At 37.4% G+C, this 16,984-nt stretch overlaps 1 protein-coding gene across 3 annotated transcripts; it reads left to right on the top strand.

Moving 5' to 3' along the window:
* Positions 1-2,874: 2,874 nt before the first annotated feature.
* LOC146321369 (retinoic acid receptor RXR-beta-A-like) lies at positions 2,875-13,754 on the top strand. Of its 3 annotated transcripts, none has more exons than XM_084726495.1 (12): positions 2,875-3,034; positions 5,703-5,896; positions 6,227-6,380; positions 6,619-6,798; positions 7,210-7,263; positions 8,955-9,115; positions 9,309-9,438; positions 10,293-10,419; positions 11,364-11,405; positions 11,526-11,617; positions 11,716-11,821; positions 12,079-13,754. In XM_084726495.1, the coding sequence occupies exons 2-12, from the start codon at positions 5,756-5,758 to the stop codon at positions 12,224-12,226; spliced, it is 1,335 nt and encodes a 444-aa protein (XP_084582621.1). In that variant the 5' UTR covers positions 2,875-3,034; positions 5,703-5,755; the 3' UTR covers positions 12,227-13,754. The 3 variants fall into 3 exon arrangements, with proteins under 3 accessions (XP_084582621.1, XP_084582623.1, XP_084582622.1); XM_084726496.1 differs by lacking the exon at positions 2,875-3,034 and adding an exon at positions 3,145-3,267; XM_084726497.1 differs by lacking the exon at positions 7,210-7,263.
* The last annotated feature ends 3,230 nt before the right edge of the window (positions 13,755-16,984 follow it).

Below are 16,984 nucleotides of genomic sequence, written 5' to 3' on the forward strand. Positions count from 1 at the left end.
GTTTTCAGCAAAACAAAATGAAAAATAGGTCTATGTAAGTCTTTATAATGTTCTGTTATGATACGTCTGGTCCTAACGTAAGGTGATAGCAGCTGTGAGCAGCACAGTGTCTGCAGTAAGAATGCCACTTGGCTTGTTAACACACAGCACTTCATGAGTTGCTACAGACAAAGTCGTTTTTCAGGTTTGTTTCTCTCTTGCACATTCTTTGTGGTACATGGGTTTCTATTTTGTTGAGGTGGAATTACATGAAAACAGCAACACCTGCCATGAAACACTGAACAACTTTGAGAATCTGCTGACATATGAAAGATCTGTCATTTAGCAATGCCAACAAATTGAGACAAAAATGACAGTTAATCATAAAACAGTATGTGCTCTGGACCAGATTAAAATAACTGAAGAGGGCAGGTATGATTAAGATCGCCGCACCTCACCCAAACAAATAAATGCAGTCTGAATGGGGGTTTTGGCATATTTTCCATCAGTGATGTGGTTGGTAAAGAATTAAGGTGAGCATGTTGTGTAAACCATGAAGAACACAAATCACTTTCCAACTTCTCCCCTCTCATGTCCTATAAAGACAAATTGATTAGGTTAAACCTAATAACACATTTCATCATGTAAAACATTGCAACTGGTAAATGTTAACAATTAATAATTTCTGGTTCTTCCTGTGTATCATGACAACAATGAGAACCTCCACCCACTCACTGGAAAAAAAGGGAATCATTAAACTCATATAAATCTCATATAAAACTCATATAAATCATTAATTAATTTACTTAATTATTTAAAAAAAACAGTTTCCCAAAATGTAGTGAAAATGAACCGGGGTTTCCAGAGCTATGGAGCTCCAATTTGAGATGATTTTGTCCTGATAAATCTCCTCTGAGTAGTTATTTTATTCTTAGGTTTGAAGATAATAAAGTCCTTGAAGATAACATAGTCAGTTATCAAACTAGGGTCACTATTAAGTACAATCAATTAAACAGCCAACCTATTTATTCCCTTGTTCCCAACTTCCCAACCTCCAAAAAAATGTGATAAAAGTTAAAATATTCCATTCTGTCATATTTCTCTGTTTTGCTGGGGACCCCCTACTACACACTCAAGGACTCCTGTTGGTCCCAAGACCCCAGTTTGAAACTTTAAAATGCTACTTAATAGACATTGCACATTGTGTCTGGGTACAAGAATTAAAAGCACTGCAATTCTGTTGAGTTTACATATGAGCTCAAAGGGTTAAGAAAAGAGAACACTGTGTTAAATATATCAGATGATGAAAAATGATACCATGCAACATAACAGGAGCATAAAGATGTTGTGCAATACTGTAGATACCCCTCCTGTCAGAGGCAAAAGCATTCCAGCACTTTTTGTAGGTGTGGCTGCCCAAGAGTTTGCTCAGATTAGTGCCATACTTAGGCTCCCCAAAAACCACACAGCAGTTCTGTCTCAACTTACTGTGATTTACTATCTCATACTTGAATTGTAGCATAGGCTACTCCCCGCTCTGCACCACACCCCGTTTGAGCAGGTAGGAATCTTGCGTCACAGTATATGCAAATTTGCTGTGTCATTTTCCATTTCTTCTCTTAAATGTAACAATGATCCGCCCTATTACTGTGAAATTCAGCTTGTGGCCCGTAAGCCAAGTGTGGTTCCCAACAGGGGGTCAGGTGGCCCTGTGACCCTTTTTGAATTCACATTGAAGATAAACTGATTTACACAGATTTTCCCAGGAAGGAGGGACAAATGTGTCAGTTTTGAACGATTGGATAAATTTGCCTGTTATTAACAGAGAGGGCTCATTCTTTGCATGATGGTCTTTCAGGCTGCATAAAGTACAGTGGAGAGCAATGCAGGGGCAGACAACTATTAGCTGAAAATGAGAAAAAGTTACACAGAAATCGAGATAATTCTGAACCCATAAATGTGCATATCATACTAAAAGCAGTTTATGTTAAAGAATTAAAGTCTGATCAATATATGGATCGGTATCAGCATATATGTTGTCTGATATGCACCAATAGGAAAACTGAGAGAACATAATGCAGACTGTTTTTATTTGTTAGCTTTATAGAATTTTGTGTATATTGGACTCCTTTTCTCTTTTTAGGTTTGATACATAAATTTTGCTCCATTTGTGTTTTTTATAATTATTTCTAATTATTATAAATACCAGTGAAAGATTACTGTTTCATTGCCCTGAAATTATTTTGGACAAAACATTGTAATTTAAAACTGTAAAACATCCTGATTCCATTACATATCTTTAGTGTTCAAACATTTCAGCGATTGCATAATGGAAGATGTCCCAGCGATGTTTAATGACGCTTAAAGTCTTTCAAATGTTATCAAAGCAACTAAAATGCAGTTGCAATAATCAAACGAAGTAAAAACAAATCTGCCAATCTTTGCAAGTTAATTTAGTTAATAAGGTAATAAGCCAGTCAACTGGAAAATAAATAATTTCAAAGAGATGAGTTACAGACCTTTTAATTTAAAGTTTTCATTATTAATATTTGTATATTAACTGGTCCCTAGCCTGTTATTTTTGCAAAAGTGATCCCTGGGTAAAGCAAGATGACTATCCCTGCCCCACTCTGACAGTGTTTTGTGCATTGAACAGCTGGTGTGTATGAATAGTAGTTATTTTTGGAGGGTCATTTACTCAATTTAATAACAGTATGTATTGTGGGACGGTTGTAACAAACTACTTAAGTGTAATTTACCATAATATTCATGCATTTGTTCACATCTCGCGCAGAATTATGAAACAATGAACCAAAATCAGCCTGATTAAATTAGAAATCATGCTGCAGGAGTGTCATATGACAGTACTGTTATGGGTGGTCCCATGAGACATTTTGGCTCAAGGGATACTGGCACTGAGCCACCATGGCCTGTAAACAACAACAGCGTCAAGTTGAAGTAAACTGCATCTGAGTGTCGGCCCGCTGTCTGCCGCTTGTCTAATTACAACAAGTACAGTGAAGTAGTTTCCAACAATGCGTCGAAGGTGTGTCTGGTAAGTAATTCCAACCTTCAAACGACCATGAGCTATTTTGTCAACAACTGCTTCTTCAGACTGAACCGTGCGTTAGCCTAATGCTAGGTACATTAGCTAAGTTAGCCGTAATTGCAGCTAAGAGGCTAATCGTAGCTAGCTAGAAAACACTGCGCTAGCTAGCTGTGCGGATTTATTGATTGGTTCGATGACCGTCGAGGTACCAAGCTCCACATTTCTTGATGAATAACGGGGTATGTTCATAATGTAGTTTTGCTAAACTTATAGGAGGGAAATAATAGTCACACGTACGGCAGCCAATGCTAGTTTATGTTAGCTGGAACATTAGCCAGGATCTCGAGCGTTTATGGATCCGCAGCTAGCTAACAGTAAAACTAAACGCAAGGCTTTATTTATGTTACGATCAGTAATAGATTATACAGACATTAATACATATCCCTGAATACACTCATAGTTAATGGCACTAATGTTTACGGTTTTTGTTTTATATGAACTTGCTGTTCTCCACGTTAATGTCAACGTTGCTGCGTATCGTTAGCAACATTTAGCAAACGTGTATGTAGTCTAACGTTATTGCAGTGCCAACAGGGGCCAGCTAATGTTAGTAACAAACACTGAAAGCAAATGTTCAATGTACTTTATAGTAAGTCGAGTTTGAACAAAGATTATCTCTTAAAACGTTGTTTGGTCTCAATGCGTGTTTTCCTTTTACCAGTTTTTGGGCCAGTTCATATAAAGCAATTTGTACATTGAGGTAATAAACGTTGTAATTCCAGCTATATTCGTCCATTAAATCTCTCCTTTTGTGTGACAGTTAATACGTGATAGGTTTGTATTGGGGTATTGTATTTAATGGAGAGCCTGGCTAAAATTAGCTAGTTATTAGAACACTTAATAGGCAACATTAACGTGTCTTGCAACTAGGGCTACATTATTCTCACGGTTAATCGATTGGTCTTTATAATGTCAGAAAAGTGTAAAAATCTCCATCCTCAGTGCAAGTCGTTACAATTATATACCCGTCTTACTGTCCCAAATCCAAAGATATTCCATGTATAATTATATAAAATAGAGAGTTTTTAACTCTGAGTCAAAGTGATTGCTACTAGTATTTGGCAGCTTTCATTGTAAAATAAAGTAACAATTCAACGATTATCAAACTAGTTAACATTAATTGATTGGTAAAAAAAATCTGATTGGGATTATGATAGATATTGCGATATGATTCATGATTAATGGGAATGAGCAGTTTCCTTCATCATTTTCATTTTCCCTAAAAAAGAAAAAAAATCCAACAACTATTAAAATAATGACTATGTGACATTGGTTGCAGACAAACAAGGTCAAAGCATCTCTGCAGCACTAAAGTACCTCATTATAACACTGTTTTGTCAATTTTTTTTATTTGATAGAGTCACGCCCCATGGGAACCTTAATTTGGAAAAAAATATGAAATGGTAGGCTATGGCGAGAGACAAATGATTTTTTTTTGGTTACACTAGAACTGTGCCATGAATTACAATTTAAAACATAATTTTCCAAATCAAGAAAGTCTCAGTTTGTGGTAGGTTTGCTGTAGTTTAGTTAAATTTTGTGTGAAACCACTCAATGAGCTACATCTCTCATTTCACACAATATATGTCATCAATACCAATCTCGCTGCCCCTCGTAAATTTATCTTACCTGAAGTGTTTTATCCAGTGGCTCTTGGTCCTTTTATCAGCCGTGAAGAGAAAGAACAAATAAGACCCACTGTTGTGTGACTACATCCCAGTATGAAAACACACAGGCACCATAGCTTCAGCGGCTAAAGTTAGCTTTGGAGGGAGAAAATCATGATGTCACTTGCGTGACATCTGGATGTGTAGTCTTTCTACTTACATTTCTTCACGGTCTAACACTTAAGCAGTTTTATGACAAAGTGCGACTGCCTTGACATGAAAGTATATCTTATAAATTGACCAGCATCAAATGTGTAATTTGTAGCACAGTTGAAATGGGATCCAAAAAAAACTTGTGTCTTGCCATGGACTACAGTTAATATTTTAGGTGAAGAATGTTGGCTAGTATTGGCAAAGCATTTATTTTAAATTCTTGTTCAGAATGTTCTCTAAAAGACAAATTGTATTTGTAAAGTTTTTTGATTTACTTTAGAACTATTCTTTGCTTTTGTTGTAATAGTGATATCAGTTATATCTGGTCCAGTCAGACCTGTGGAACATTTAATTATCCATCTTCCATCCAGTTATCCATCAATCATCCACCATTTTTTTATCCTCAGGTGTCCACAAACTACAGCTTATATGAACTTATTTTTGAGATGCCAAAATGTGAAGTTCTGTGTTATGCTATCAGTATCAACAATGAGAAGTATGTGATTATTAGTCAGTACTGGCTGATTTTTTTATTTTTTATTTTTTTTGGGCATCTTTGTTTTAGGATTTGGATATTGCATTTAGCCATATTGTGATTTTGATAATAATTTGACTAATTTTGCAGTCCTATGTACAATTAAAATTTTGATCATGATCAATCAAGTAATTGTGTTTAGTTCTACCTGCAATGACAGCCAGTTACTGCAGAGACAGTGTAGTTGAAGAAAGTTAAAAAAAACAACAACAACAAAAAACTTTGTAGAGCTAATGATGTCCTTTTATGTCATCCTCAGATTGATATCCTTCAGACGGGACAGCATCCTCTCCACTGGGTAGCTTACTAGCCATGACCTCACAGCAACCCAACAGTTCAGCCTCCAACAGCCCCACTAACATCTTGGGTTCTCCTTTCTCAGTAATCAGTCCCTCACTTAACTCCCCAGTGGTCTCACCATCGCTGGGATTTGGACCCATCAGCAACAGTCAGGTAACTGACAGCCAATAGATTTTGTGAACTGATGTCACGGTGCACTTCATTTATGTATTTAAGAAATTAGTGTGCTGTTGTTTTTGGGTACTTGTGTTTGCTTACATAGGATAAAGGCTATGCACACTGGTTTAGGGTACACTGCACTGCATATGTATAGCACAAAGAATTATCTGGATAAGCTTTTATAGGCATTCTGGACAGGTATCAAATACAGTCACCAATTAGTCAAACAAACAAAAAGCAGTGTTGTCGATGACCATTATACATAATAAACCAAGGAGGTTAACATGTTTTAATTATTCTTTTTTTGTTGCACTGTGTATCCAGATCTCCTCTTCAGCACCCATATCAGGGATGCATTCAATCAGCAGCTCAGAAGATGTCAAGCCTCCATTTGGCCTGAGGCCCATGCCAGCTCATAGCCCTGGGCTAATGATGTCTCAGAAACGCTTGTGTGTCATCTGCGGAGACCGCTCTTCTGGTGAGTGAGTGCACGAAGAGCAGGATTAGTAGAAGTGAAACATCAGCTGGGGACTGTTTTATTTCATGGCCCCATCACTTACTGTCAGGTGTTCTTGCCTGTTTTTCCTCAACATTTGAACAAAATGGCTATCAGCCACTGTTGCTAATGAAAATATAAACTGTTTCCTTCACTGTGATTGTCTTTGATTGGCCCACCACCCACTAACTGTACTTATTTGAATTTGTGTAATTCACAGGCAAGCATTATGGAGTGTACAGCTGTGAGGGTTGCAAAGGTTTCTTCAAACGAACTGTGCGCAAAGACCTGAGCTATACCTGCAGGGATAACAAAGAGTGTTTGGTGGACAAACGCCAGCGCAATCGCTGCCAGTACTGCCGCTACCAGAAGTGCCTGGCCATGGGCATGAAGAGGGAAGGTATGCAAAAAAACAGGGTTATATTAGAGGTTTAAGTTCATTTTGAGAGCCTGTTTGGCTAATTAAAGTTTAGGAAAACATTTTTTGCGAGTTATCTTACATGCAACTATACAAAAGTGTCACACACTGGAATTTTCTGCAACATAGAGTTAAATATTTATTTTTAGACTAATGTAAACATTGGCGGTCAGTTAGATTTCTTAAATTAAGTAATTATGCCAAAGGAAGCCCAATTAAATTGATTAAGTAATATTGGATTAGGACAGTATTTCTGGCATTGGTGAGGGCGGATACTAGATTACATAAGCTAAAGGGTAGAGACGGGTGATTGGGGCTGGTTTATATAACTAACCCCTCTCCATCTCTTCTCTTCATTTTCTCCTATTCTGCCCTTTCTCCATCTTTCAATAGTGATCAAACATGTAAAGTGGATAAAAGAAGATGGAAAAGATGAGGGATGGATGAGTATGAAATTGAAATCTTAAAGAAATTGTATTGATGTTATTTAGAGAATTAGCCTGTTGTGTTAGACATGCAAAATTATTGACTGTGGGTTTTATACGTGAAAAATGTACCCAGAAATGATGGAGAGCAATGATCACAGTGTATTTCCTTGTGATGATTGACTACTTTATTTAAAAATAAGTTAGACAGCTGTAAGTTGTTAGTAACTGTATTTAAAATCTGATGGAGTGGCCTGGTGTTAAAGCAGCAAACAATATATTGGATCACATTCTAGTTAGGCCCTTCATAGGCCACAGAGTCAGTTTCAGGTATCCTAAATGTACACAGTATATGGGGTACATGTACTATGAGAGGTTTAAGTTCTTTACTAGTGTCTGATCTGTCAGTGAGATGGGTAGATTATATGCTACAGTGTCAGTATTTTCATTTTATGGGGGCAGCTGTGGCTCAAGATGTAGAGCAAGTTTATTTACTGATCTCCTTGGACAAGACACTGAACCCCGGGTTGCTCCCCAGCCACTGGGGATGCACAAGCAGTGCATTCCTAACTGCCAGTCCCAAGCTCAGATAAATTAGGAGGTTTATGTCAGGAAGGGCATCCGGTGCAAAAAGCCTATGCCAAATCAAATATGCAGATCATAAAATCAGATTCCCATGCCGGGGTTTGCCATCAGGACACAGATGCTCCACTGTGAACAGTTGATCGGCTGTGGCGACCCCTAATGGGGAGCAGCTGAAAGTAGTAGTGTCAGTGTTTTCAAAGAGATTTAGGCAGTTCTGTTGGTTTTTTGTTTGTTTTTCCCCCTGATTTGATTGAGGGAAGTCAGAATATATGGTACTATTTTTTTTTTACTTTTAGATTAGACAACAGCTTCTGTTCTTCCACCTCACTGAGATATTAGTCTCATTTTGGATTATTGTAGATAACATAGACTAATTTTTTAAAACTGCTATTAATTTAACTTCACATGCTAGTCTCTAGGTTCCTCAGTTGTCCTTATGGTGTGTCATGCTTGTTGGACAGCAACACTCTGGAGTCATGCTGCCATTTCAGAAGGAGAGGGAAAAAACAAATAGATTACTAGATGCACTGTGATTCTGTCTTTAATGGTTCAGTTTTTGATTGTGAAACATTAAACTAATGCATGTAAGCTAACTCGAGGGCATGTTAATAACAAGCTCATGCATGTAACTTCAGCCTGCCAGTTACTAAACTTATGTTGATAATGGAAGTAAATTCATCTGACTTGTGTCATGATGGATATGAATTATGCAGCTGTGAATGTACTATACAGTAGAAAAAGTATGGAACTCAAAAAGCAGTATGTACAAAGATGCATTGAGAAACATTTCTTGTTCATTTCTCAGCACCCTGAATCAAAATGCAGGGATTGCCAGGCCTACATTTCAGCAGTTCAACCAATTCAACACTCTGAAATAAATTTGTGCTGTTACTGACATCATAACATTTTAGCCAAGTCAGATTAAAATTTGAAAAGTACTTTCTCAATGCAGCATAAACCCTGCAAGTTGGCAGGGTGGTAGTTTGCATAATATCATTCTTTAACCCATACATTCATTAGTTTACATTTTTCTTTTCCTCAGAATCTTTTCATTCTTAAATATTTAACATCATCCCCTCCTCCAACCCCCCACCCCGACTGTGTCTGCTTATGTTTTGTCTGATGTAGCGGTCCAGGAAGAGCGCCAGAGGAACCGAGAGCGTGAAGGAGAGCTGGAGTTCAGTGTTGGGGTCAATGAGGAGATGCCTGTGGAGAAGATTTTAGAGGCAGAGACTGCTGTGGAGCAGAAGACCGAGCTTCACTCTGATGGTGGCTCTGCAGGAAACTCTGTGAGTGGTTACAGCATATCAATAAATATGAGAATCAATGCATTTATATCTGTTTATAAGGCTAGCATGATGGGTTTGGGCCTGAAGTATTTAAAATAACCTAATTAAAAACTTTAAAGAATACTCTTACTGTAGCTGGAGGGATTTGTGTTGGATGTACAACCAGTAAGACTGACGTATTGTTTGGTTTCAGCCCCATGATGCCGTTACCAACATCTGTCAGACTGCAGACAAACAACTGTTTGCCTTGGTGGAGTGGGCAAAAAGAATTCCTCATTTCTCTGAACTGCCCCTTGATGACCAGGTCATCCTTCTCCGTGCAGGTACGATTGAGCACCTTCAAAATCAACACAGAACACAGAGATCGGACCCAAGTTTATCAGGGGCAGATTATGAATGTTTCAGTGTTAGAAAGTACTATCCTAAGTACTAAGAGAGAGTAACAAGGCCAACAAGGACACTTGTTTGTTTTCATTTTTTCAGCATAAAAGCTGTCTTATGCAATGGCACTGCTATCTAAACTTGCCTAATGAATTTTATTGAAAAAGAACCACAAAAATATTAAAACACAAGGAATTGTTATGTTATTACTGCATTCTAAACAGATTTGCCAGCAGAGCCAGAAAAAGCATGTAAATTTACATTTTACTGCCTTTAACTAACTACAAAACAACTTGAATAATAACATCTGTGAAACCTCCAGATTTTGCTAATGTTATAGATGGCCTGAAGTTGGTCTTTGTGCATGCATAAATTCAACAATAGATAACAATATAAACAAATCTAAGTTAATACACAATAAAATGTTTTTGAAGATGCCAATTTTGTCCAGTTTTATTTTGAAACAAAAATATACGCAGCTGTAGTGGGAGGGTTACAGAAGAATGTGAGCCTTGCACTGTGATAACAGTAGCTTCAGACAGTGGATAATCAAGAACTAGTTCAGCAGACATGTGGGCAGAGTCACCTGATGTTGTAGTCACTGTTGTTAGGTGTCTATTATTATGTGTTTTGTGATGTCTCAAAGGCTTTCAACCTCAGGAGGGAATTTTATACACAATTCACATTCATTCCTCTTTAAAACAGCTATTCATTGTGGCTGCAATTCCGCCTCCAGAATTAGTGTTTTGTTTTGTTTTTTTCACTTACCAGTGTTTAATTGTATTTCATTTCTCAGGGTGGAATGAGCTCCTCATTGCCTCATTCTCCCATCGCTCCATTGCTTTGAAGGATGGGGTTCTCCTGGCCTCTGAGCTGCAGCGAGACAATGCACACAGCGCAGGAGTTGGAGCCATTTTTGACAGGTATACAGGGTGGCTGAGGTCCTTAAAAAGCTTTAAAATGTTATAAAATTCACATTTACTAATGAAAGGCATTAAAAAGTAATACATATTTATTAACTTACATTTGGGAAGGTCTGAAATATTTATTGAATAATTTCTGTTCAATGCTGTAAGCATGGTCTAAAATTCTCTCCACTTGTAAACTGCATGTAATTTTTGGTGAAATCAGCATGTGTTGAATTCGGATGCATTTGTTATACTGTTGCAGTCTTTAAGGTTTTTTCAATTTGTCTCGGCAAACTTTTCTGTAGGTTTTCTTTTTCCATAATTGTAACCCTTAATCCAGTGCTTCAGTTTAGTTGTAAATCTCCAGTATTTTAAAGCGAGTGTCATTCATGTCATTGCACCTGTCAACCTGAACTGAAGAAAGAAATTTGATAAAATTCATGATGACTACAGACTGTCTACAGGCCAGATGAGACAGGATGGTATTTATCTCTTTATTTAAAAAAAAACATGTATAAACTATAAAAAAAGAGAACTACAATAATAATACAGTCTAAATGTGTTTCAGCATAGAAAGTGAGAAATATACCTTCATATTGCCTAATTTCAGACTCTGATTTAAAGGACAATTGTGGTGACTAAAACCATGAAGGACCAATGTATTTTTTTCCACACGAATAAACTTATTCAGACAAATGTTCTTAAACTCAATCAGTGAATTTCATTTCATTTCCTATTTACTCAGAAGGGTACGCCTATATCTTCACATTTGACATGTCCTTTAATTGCAAAATTGGCCTTACATTTAAAATGGTGGCAACAAAAAGTTTAACTTGCTGATAATAAACACCCTTGTACATCTATGGAGACAAAATTTGCTGACAATCTGAAATATACATGGTCTTTGTTTAATGTTACACGTGTAGTTTCTGCATAATAACTGGTTTTATTTATCACAGGGAGAGTGTGCAGAGTGCAGAGGTTGGTGCCATATTTGACAGGTAATTTTACTCTTTTGTAATATTAAAGACTGCCTTTCAGTCAATAAAATTAAAATGCTCATTGAATTTTACCCTCTGGAACCTGGAACAAAAATCTGTGCAAAATCTGTCATCATTTAGAGTCCTCACCGAACTCGTCAATAAAATGAGAGATATGCAAATGGACAAAACAGAGCTGGGCTGCCTCCGAGCCATCGTCCTCTTCAACCCAGGTACCTGCACAAGACTTTTTTTTTTTTTTTTTTTTTCCATTTTACAAAGTAGGATGTGTCCTGGCCCTAATGAAAATATGTTTCGTATTTTCTTGCAGATGCTAAGGGGCTCTCCAACACCAGTGAGGTGGAGCTCCTTAGAGAAAAGGTCTATGCATCTTTGGAAGCCTACTGCAAACAGAGATACCCTGAGCAGCAGGGAAGGTAAAGGATCTCTGCATAGTCTTGTTTTTCACTCAAGTGCACAGGGTTCAACATTAATGTGTTTTTTATCGTTTGCCTAGTCAGGCAAGTGAGTTGCAAGATTTACCTCCCCGATGTGGCATTTTACTTTCCCTGGGCAAACAGGCAATTGTTGAGCCCAGCTGCATCATTATCACTATGTCAGATGTCAGAGTGAACCATGATTGGTGCATTGTTAATTTTTCAAACTTAAATGCTATCTCCTTTTCTCCACACAGGTTTGCTAAGCTCCTCCTTCGACTGCCAGCACTGCGATCCATCGGCTTGAAGTGCTTGGAGCATCTCTTCTTCTTCAAGCTGATCGGTGACACGCCTATTGACACTTTCCTCATGGAAATGCTTGAAGCTCCCCATCAGTTGTCTTAGATAGGAAAACGTGTACTGTGGTTAGGTTTAGATAGCTGAAGTCTGGGAAGCTGGAGTGGGACTGGAGTGGCACTTTAAGTTCTTTGAAGATTTGTCAATTTGTCTCACTGCTGTCTGGGTTACACTTTCTTAGTGCAGCACAGATTTGCTCTTTAGACCAAACCCAAGGCTTGGCATGATCTACAAGCTGGTGCTATATGTTCAGATAACTTCATGAGTAACTATGGTTTTAAAAAAGGTATTTTTAAAAATGTAAACATTTACATATTTCCCTCACAGGAGCTATAATTTGGGTATACATTTTTATATAAGCTTTTTAGACACCTCAAACATTAAGCTTCAGTTGTTGACTGAACTCAACTGAACTTGTCCCTAAAACCTGTTTTTAAGAGGAAGGCGACCTGAATCGTGTGTAGACATTAAAGACAGAGTCTTCTTTGTATAATTTCTAATTCAAACCAGATCTAAAAGTGTAATATTTTACCAACAGTCACCAGGCACTGTGTCCAACAACAGCTCTGAGTTTACTATCCATCGCAGAAGATTAAATCTTAACCGTGACCCTGAGATAGAGGACAAGTCAGCGGTTGAAATGGTCAGGTCCAACTTGTCTGTGTCGATCGAGGATCAGCTTTATGTGTCTGGTAATATACAGTTAGTGTTGTTTACTTCTTTGCCATTTTATAAATCTAATCACTTTGTGGTTAACGATTAAACTGCACTGCACACTTGCTATGTACTATTTCTAAAACATACTTTCAATGAACGCCTGGCCTGTAAGTAGTCGGGCGTTTGTCTTTTGGTGCTATTTCCAAGATAATTTGACTTTATTGGTGCAGGCGCACACCAAACCACAAAAAAATCCTAAGAAAATATGCAAAACTGAAAATCCCTTTGTTAATCTTTGTTAAAAAATGTAGCAATATAAAATGTAAAGTGCATAAGAGCTTTCTGCCTGTCAGTCATTCAGGGGTTTTACAAAGTAAATCATGTCTGGTGGAAAGGGAATACTCCATTTTGTAATTTATCTATACAATTCTGAGGTACTGTGCAAAAGTAATTGTTCAGGGAAAGTGTACATTGATAAATTTGAATTATGATCAGGAGATACAAATTATATAATTCTTAATATGTGCCCTTGTTTTTAGTTTTCAGCTAGTATAAAGCAGAACATGTCTTGGGTTGCACTGGATTTGCTGAGACTGTTTCAGCTGATTTTTATTTTTTGTGCTTTTTTTTTGATGCTCAGTTGTATTTTCCTACCTTTCCCCCCCTCTTTTTTAGGTAGCTGTCTTGTTCATTGTTATGTCTCTGCAATTTATTAAAAGCAAATCATAATCACATATAGATCCATAACACCTGTGGACATAGGAATTTTAAACAAGACCAAATGAGGTCTGTTCGATGGCCATGTGTAACACCAGATGAGCTGTATTGGCAAGATTGTCATCGACCTCTAAACGCTCTTGAACATAAAGTGACTTGAAGCATGGGTTGTGTGGACTGAAAATAAAGAGGCTTAAGTTTTTTCTGTTCTCTTTTTGTTTCCTTTAAAGTGTAAGATGTGACTTTTATTCTTCCCTGGTGGAAGCTCAGGTCCTGTTCAGGCCTTGTATTAACATGCGTCCTTGGCGATCCTACCAAAAGTGAACAGCTTTGAGTACATGTTCACACCTGGCGATAAAATGCATCTCCAGATACATCCTGGATTTTTACCTGCACTGTAAGCAGCCTGGTGTGAGATAAGCTCTGTGGTCGGTGGAGATTTTATATGACCAGGATGATGCATATTTTTACTTTTTTCGACTGTGCATAAATCTGATATTTTCACAGCACAGATGACAAAGAAAAGCCTTAGAGTCAGAGTGTAAAAACATGCATCCAGGTACACCACAGAGGCTCTCTCCTGTCTGCTCTGCACAGCAACATAATGTGTTTTTACAAGGAATGAAACAATATATTGCAATAATGCTGAATTTTTACAATAAGGCACGATTTATCAAGAATTTGCCATAGTACACCAATGGCCCACTGAGACAACTGGACACTATTTTTTCCTCTATGAAAAACATTAATTAATGTAACATTTGACAAATTTACAAGAAGGCTCAAATAATTCAGAATTTGTCATAGACAGCCTTTGACAAAGTTTAAAAATTTTCTCCTCAACAACTCTCAAAATAGCGCAAATCTTCAAAGGAGTCTGGTGAAACTCATGTCTTAAAATCTGCTGGGAGAGTCCCTACATATAATTTGCATTATGAAACAAATGATGTACTTACAGGACGTCACTTAAGTAGGCGGTCTTTCAGTGTGGCCTAGGACACATCTGCATTCACACAAAACAACACAACTGAAAGATGATTAAAAACAGGGTCAAAAGGTGTTTTAATGAGCCTTTTTATTGTAGTTGTTACATAGTTTTTGCTGTGGGCATAGACGCAATAGAAGCCTTGGTTGTATAGCACTTGTGTCCAAGTTCCACAGTGATGTTATGGCACAGGCAGCAATGTGTGTTGTGGGGCTAATGTTAAATTAAAAGAAGAAAATGTTGAGTGCAATGAAATCAAAAGGCTTCTAAGGGATTCCACAGGACTAGCTGGTGAATTTTGTCATGGTGCATTTCACCACATTTGTTCACTTAACATTCCAAGTGAAGTAAAAAGGTTTAATAACACGCACATGAACCCTACAGCTCTGAGAACCAAAGTGAACCTCCCTTTGTATCAAGCAGAAGTGACACCTTTTTAAACCATGCATGGCTTGGTTTGCTTAAATTATATTTAGAATAATACTGCTTTTAGTCTATAATACACTATTCTACACATGGAGCAAAAAAAACAAAAACAAAAAAACAGAAGAACATAAAAGACATTGTCATGACATGTACATCATTTTACAGCATTCCCCCTATATTAACTTTACACATCTATTCTGTCTTGTTTTGACACAAATCAGTACAATCTGTGAAACACAATGAGCTCTTAACCCCGTAACTACTTAGTTGCATGCTACACATTGAGTCTAAGGTGCTGAATAGGTTTCAGTAAATTCTAAACAAAACAAAAACGTACTGCTGGTGTGATTTTATGTAGCTTTATCGTGATGTTGCACTAGATTCTTGTTTCTCTCAATGGCTATGTTTCCATCACAGTGAAAATTTGCAACCTTTCCATGATATAAACTGAAGTTATGCGTGTTATAAGTCTAGCCAAGGCCATTCCAAATTAATTGAAGGAATAGTTTGGATTATTTGATGTAGTGTTGTATGAGGTGCTTATTGATAGTCATTGTATTTACCAAGAGTCGATGGTGGTCGGCATACCCCCAATGTGGAGAAGCGGAGAGCACCAGCACAAAAGCACCAAGAGGTATATTAGCCAATTACAAAATGGTGCATCTAAAAATATGTTTAAGTTATGTTATGCTATACTATAAAATTCTCGCAGATTTACTTTGCTGTCACAGGAAACAGCCGTTATATAAGCCAAATATCAGTCTCTCCAAAACAACCAACCTCCATGGACAAAATCGGAAATTTTACCTCACAGAACAAGGGAGTAGGTGGTCTACTGCTGCCTTGATCTGCTAGTTTGTCTTGTGTTTTTGTGTGACTTTGGGAAACCCGAACTATCATTTCATAACACTGAAGTCACACAATAAAGCAAACAAACTAACAGATTGAGGCAGTGGTTGACCTGCAACTCCTGTATTCTGCAGGGTAAAATAACTGATTTCACCTATGGAGTTTGGTGGGTTTGGAGACAGAAGACATTTGGCTTATATAACGCTGGTTTCCTGTTGGAAAAGGCTGTCTGATTGGAAAGTACAGAGGTGAAAATATTCTAAGTACAGCATAGACTTAAACCAATAATAACTTTTTCAGGTCAACCTTTTTTAAGTGGCTAAAATAACTTTTGTCGCTGACCTTGTCTACAGCAGTTCATTTTTTAGCTTCTGTGCTGGTACTCGTCTCTGCTTCTCCAAACTTGGGGCGTGCTCACTGCCATCTACTGCAGGTAGTTACTGGTACCTCATACAACCCCACTTGAAGTAAACTATCCCTTTAATCGCACAATGAGCTCATCAATAGTTCAAAAACAGACCTACATAATAAAAAAAAGTTTAACTGCAGGCTCCTTCTTATTCACTTCAATACAGATTTACATGTTTTCAATAGATAAATAATGGATATTTTATGTGCGTCCATATTCTAATTATGTAACCCCTGATGTTCACATTCATAGTTAGAGAGTGAAGGAATACTCTTTTATGTCCTGTGAGTGACAAACTGAGATCTCCAGTGATGCCAGCTGAGCTACACATTAATTTGGCTTGGTCTATTATAACTGTCAGGATCTCGACTTGAGAGGAACAATGCATGTCCGTAATCTACAGTAAGGCAACAGGATCCAGCTAATGTGCATAACCAATCCCTAAGTTGTCATAAATACTTTAAAGCTATCTTCATAACAAACTATTTGATCCAAGACGTTGCATGGAAAAAAAAACAAAACAGAAATTTTGCCAGGACAAAGTTTAAAAACACTGGTTAAATATAAATCACAGCTCGTGAATGATGTACATTGCAATATTATCCTCTCCCTCCCCCCTTACAGACTGCACATCTGTAGTAACATTTTCTTGAGTATATGTCCCTGAAAACATCTTAATAAATAACTGTCTCTGAAAGGCACTCTGAAATGTGCAGCTCATAGTTTCTAGAAAATAAAACCACATAACTCTAAAGAAGGTTGC

Source organism: Lutjanus erythropterus, chromosome 9 (genome assembly GCF_056507025.1).
Source record: "Lutjanus erythropterus isolate fLutEry1 chromosome 9, fLutEry1.hap2, whole genome shotgun sequence".
Lineage (NCBI taxonomy): Eukaryota > Metazoa > Chordata > Actinopteri > Lutjaniformes > Lutjanidae > Lutjanus > Lutjanus erythropterus.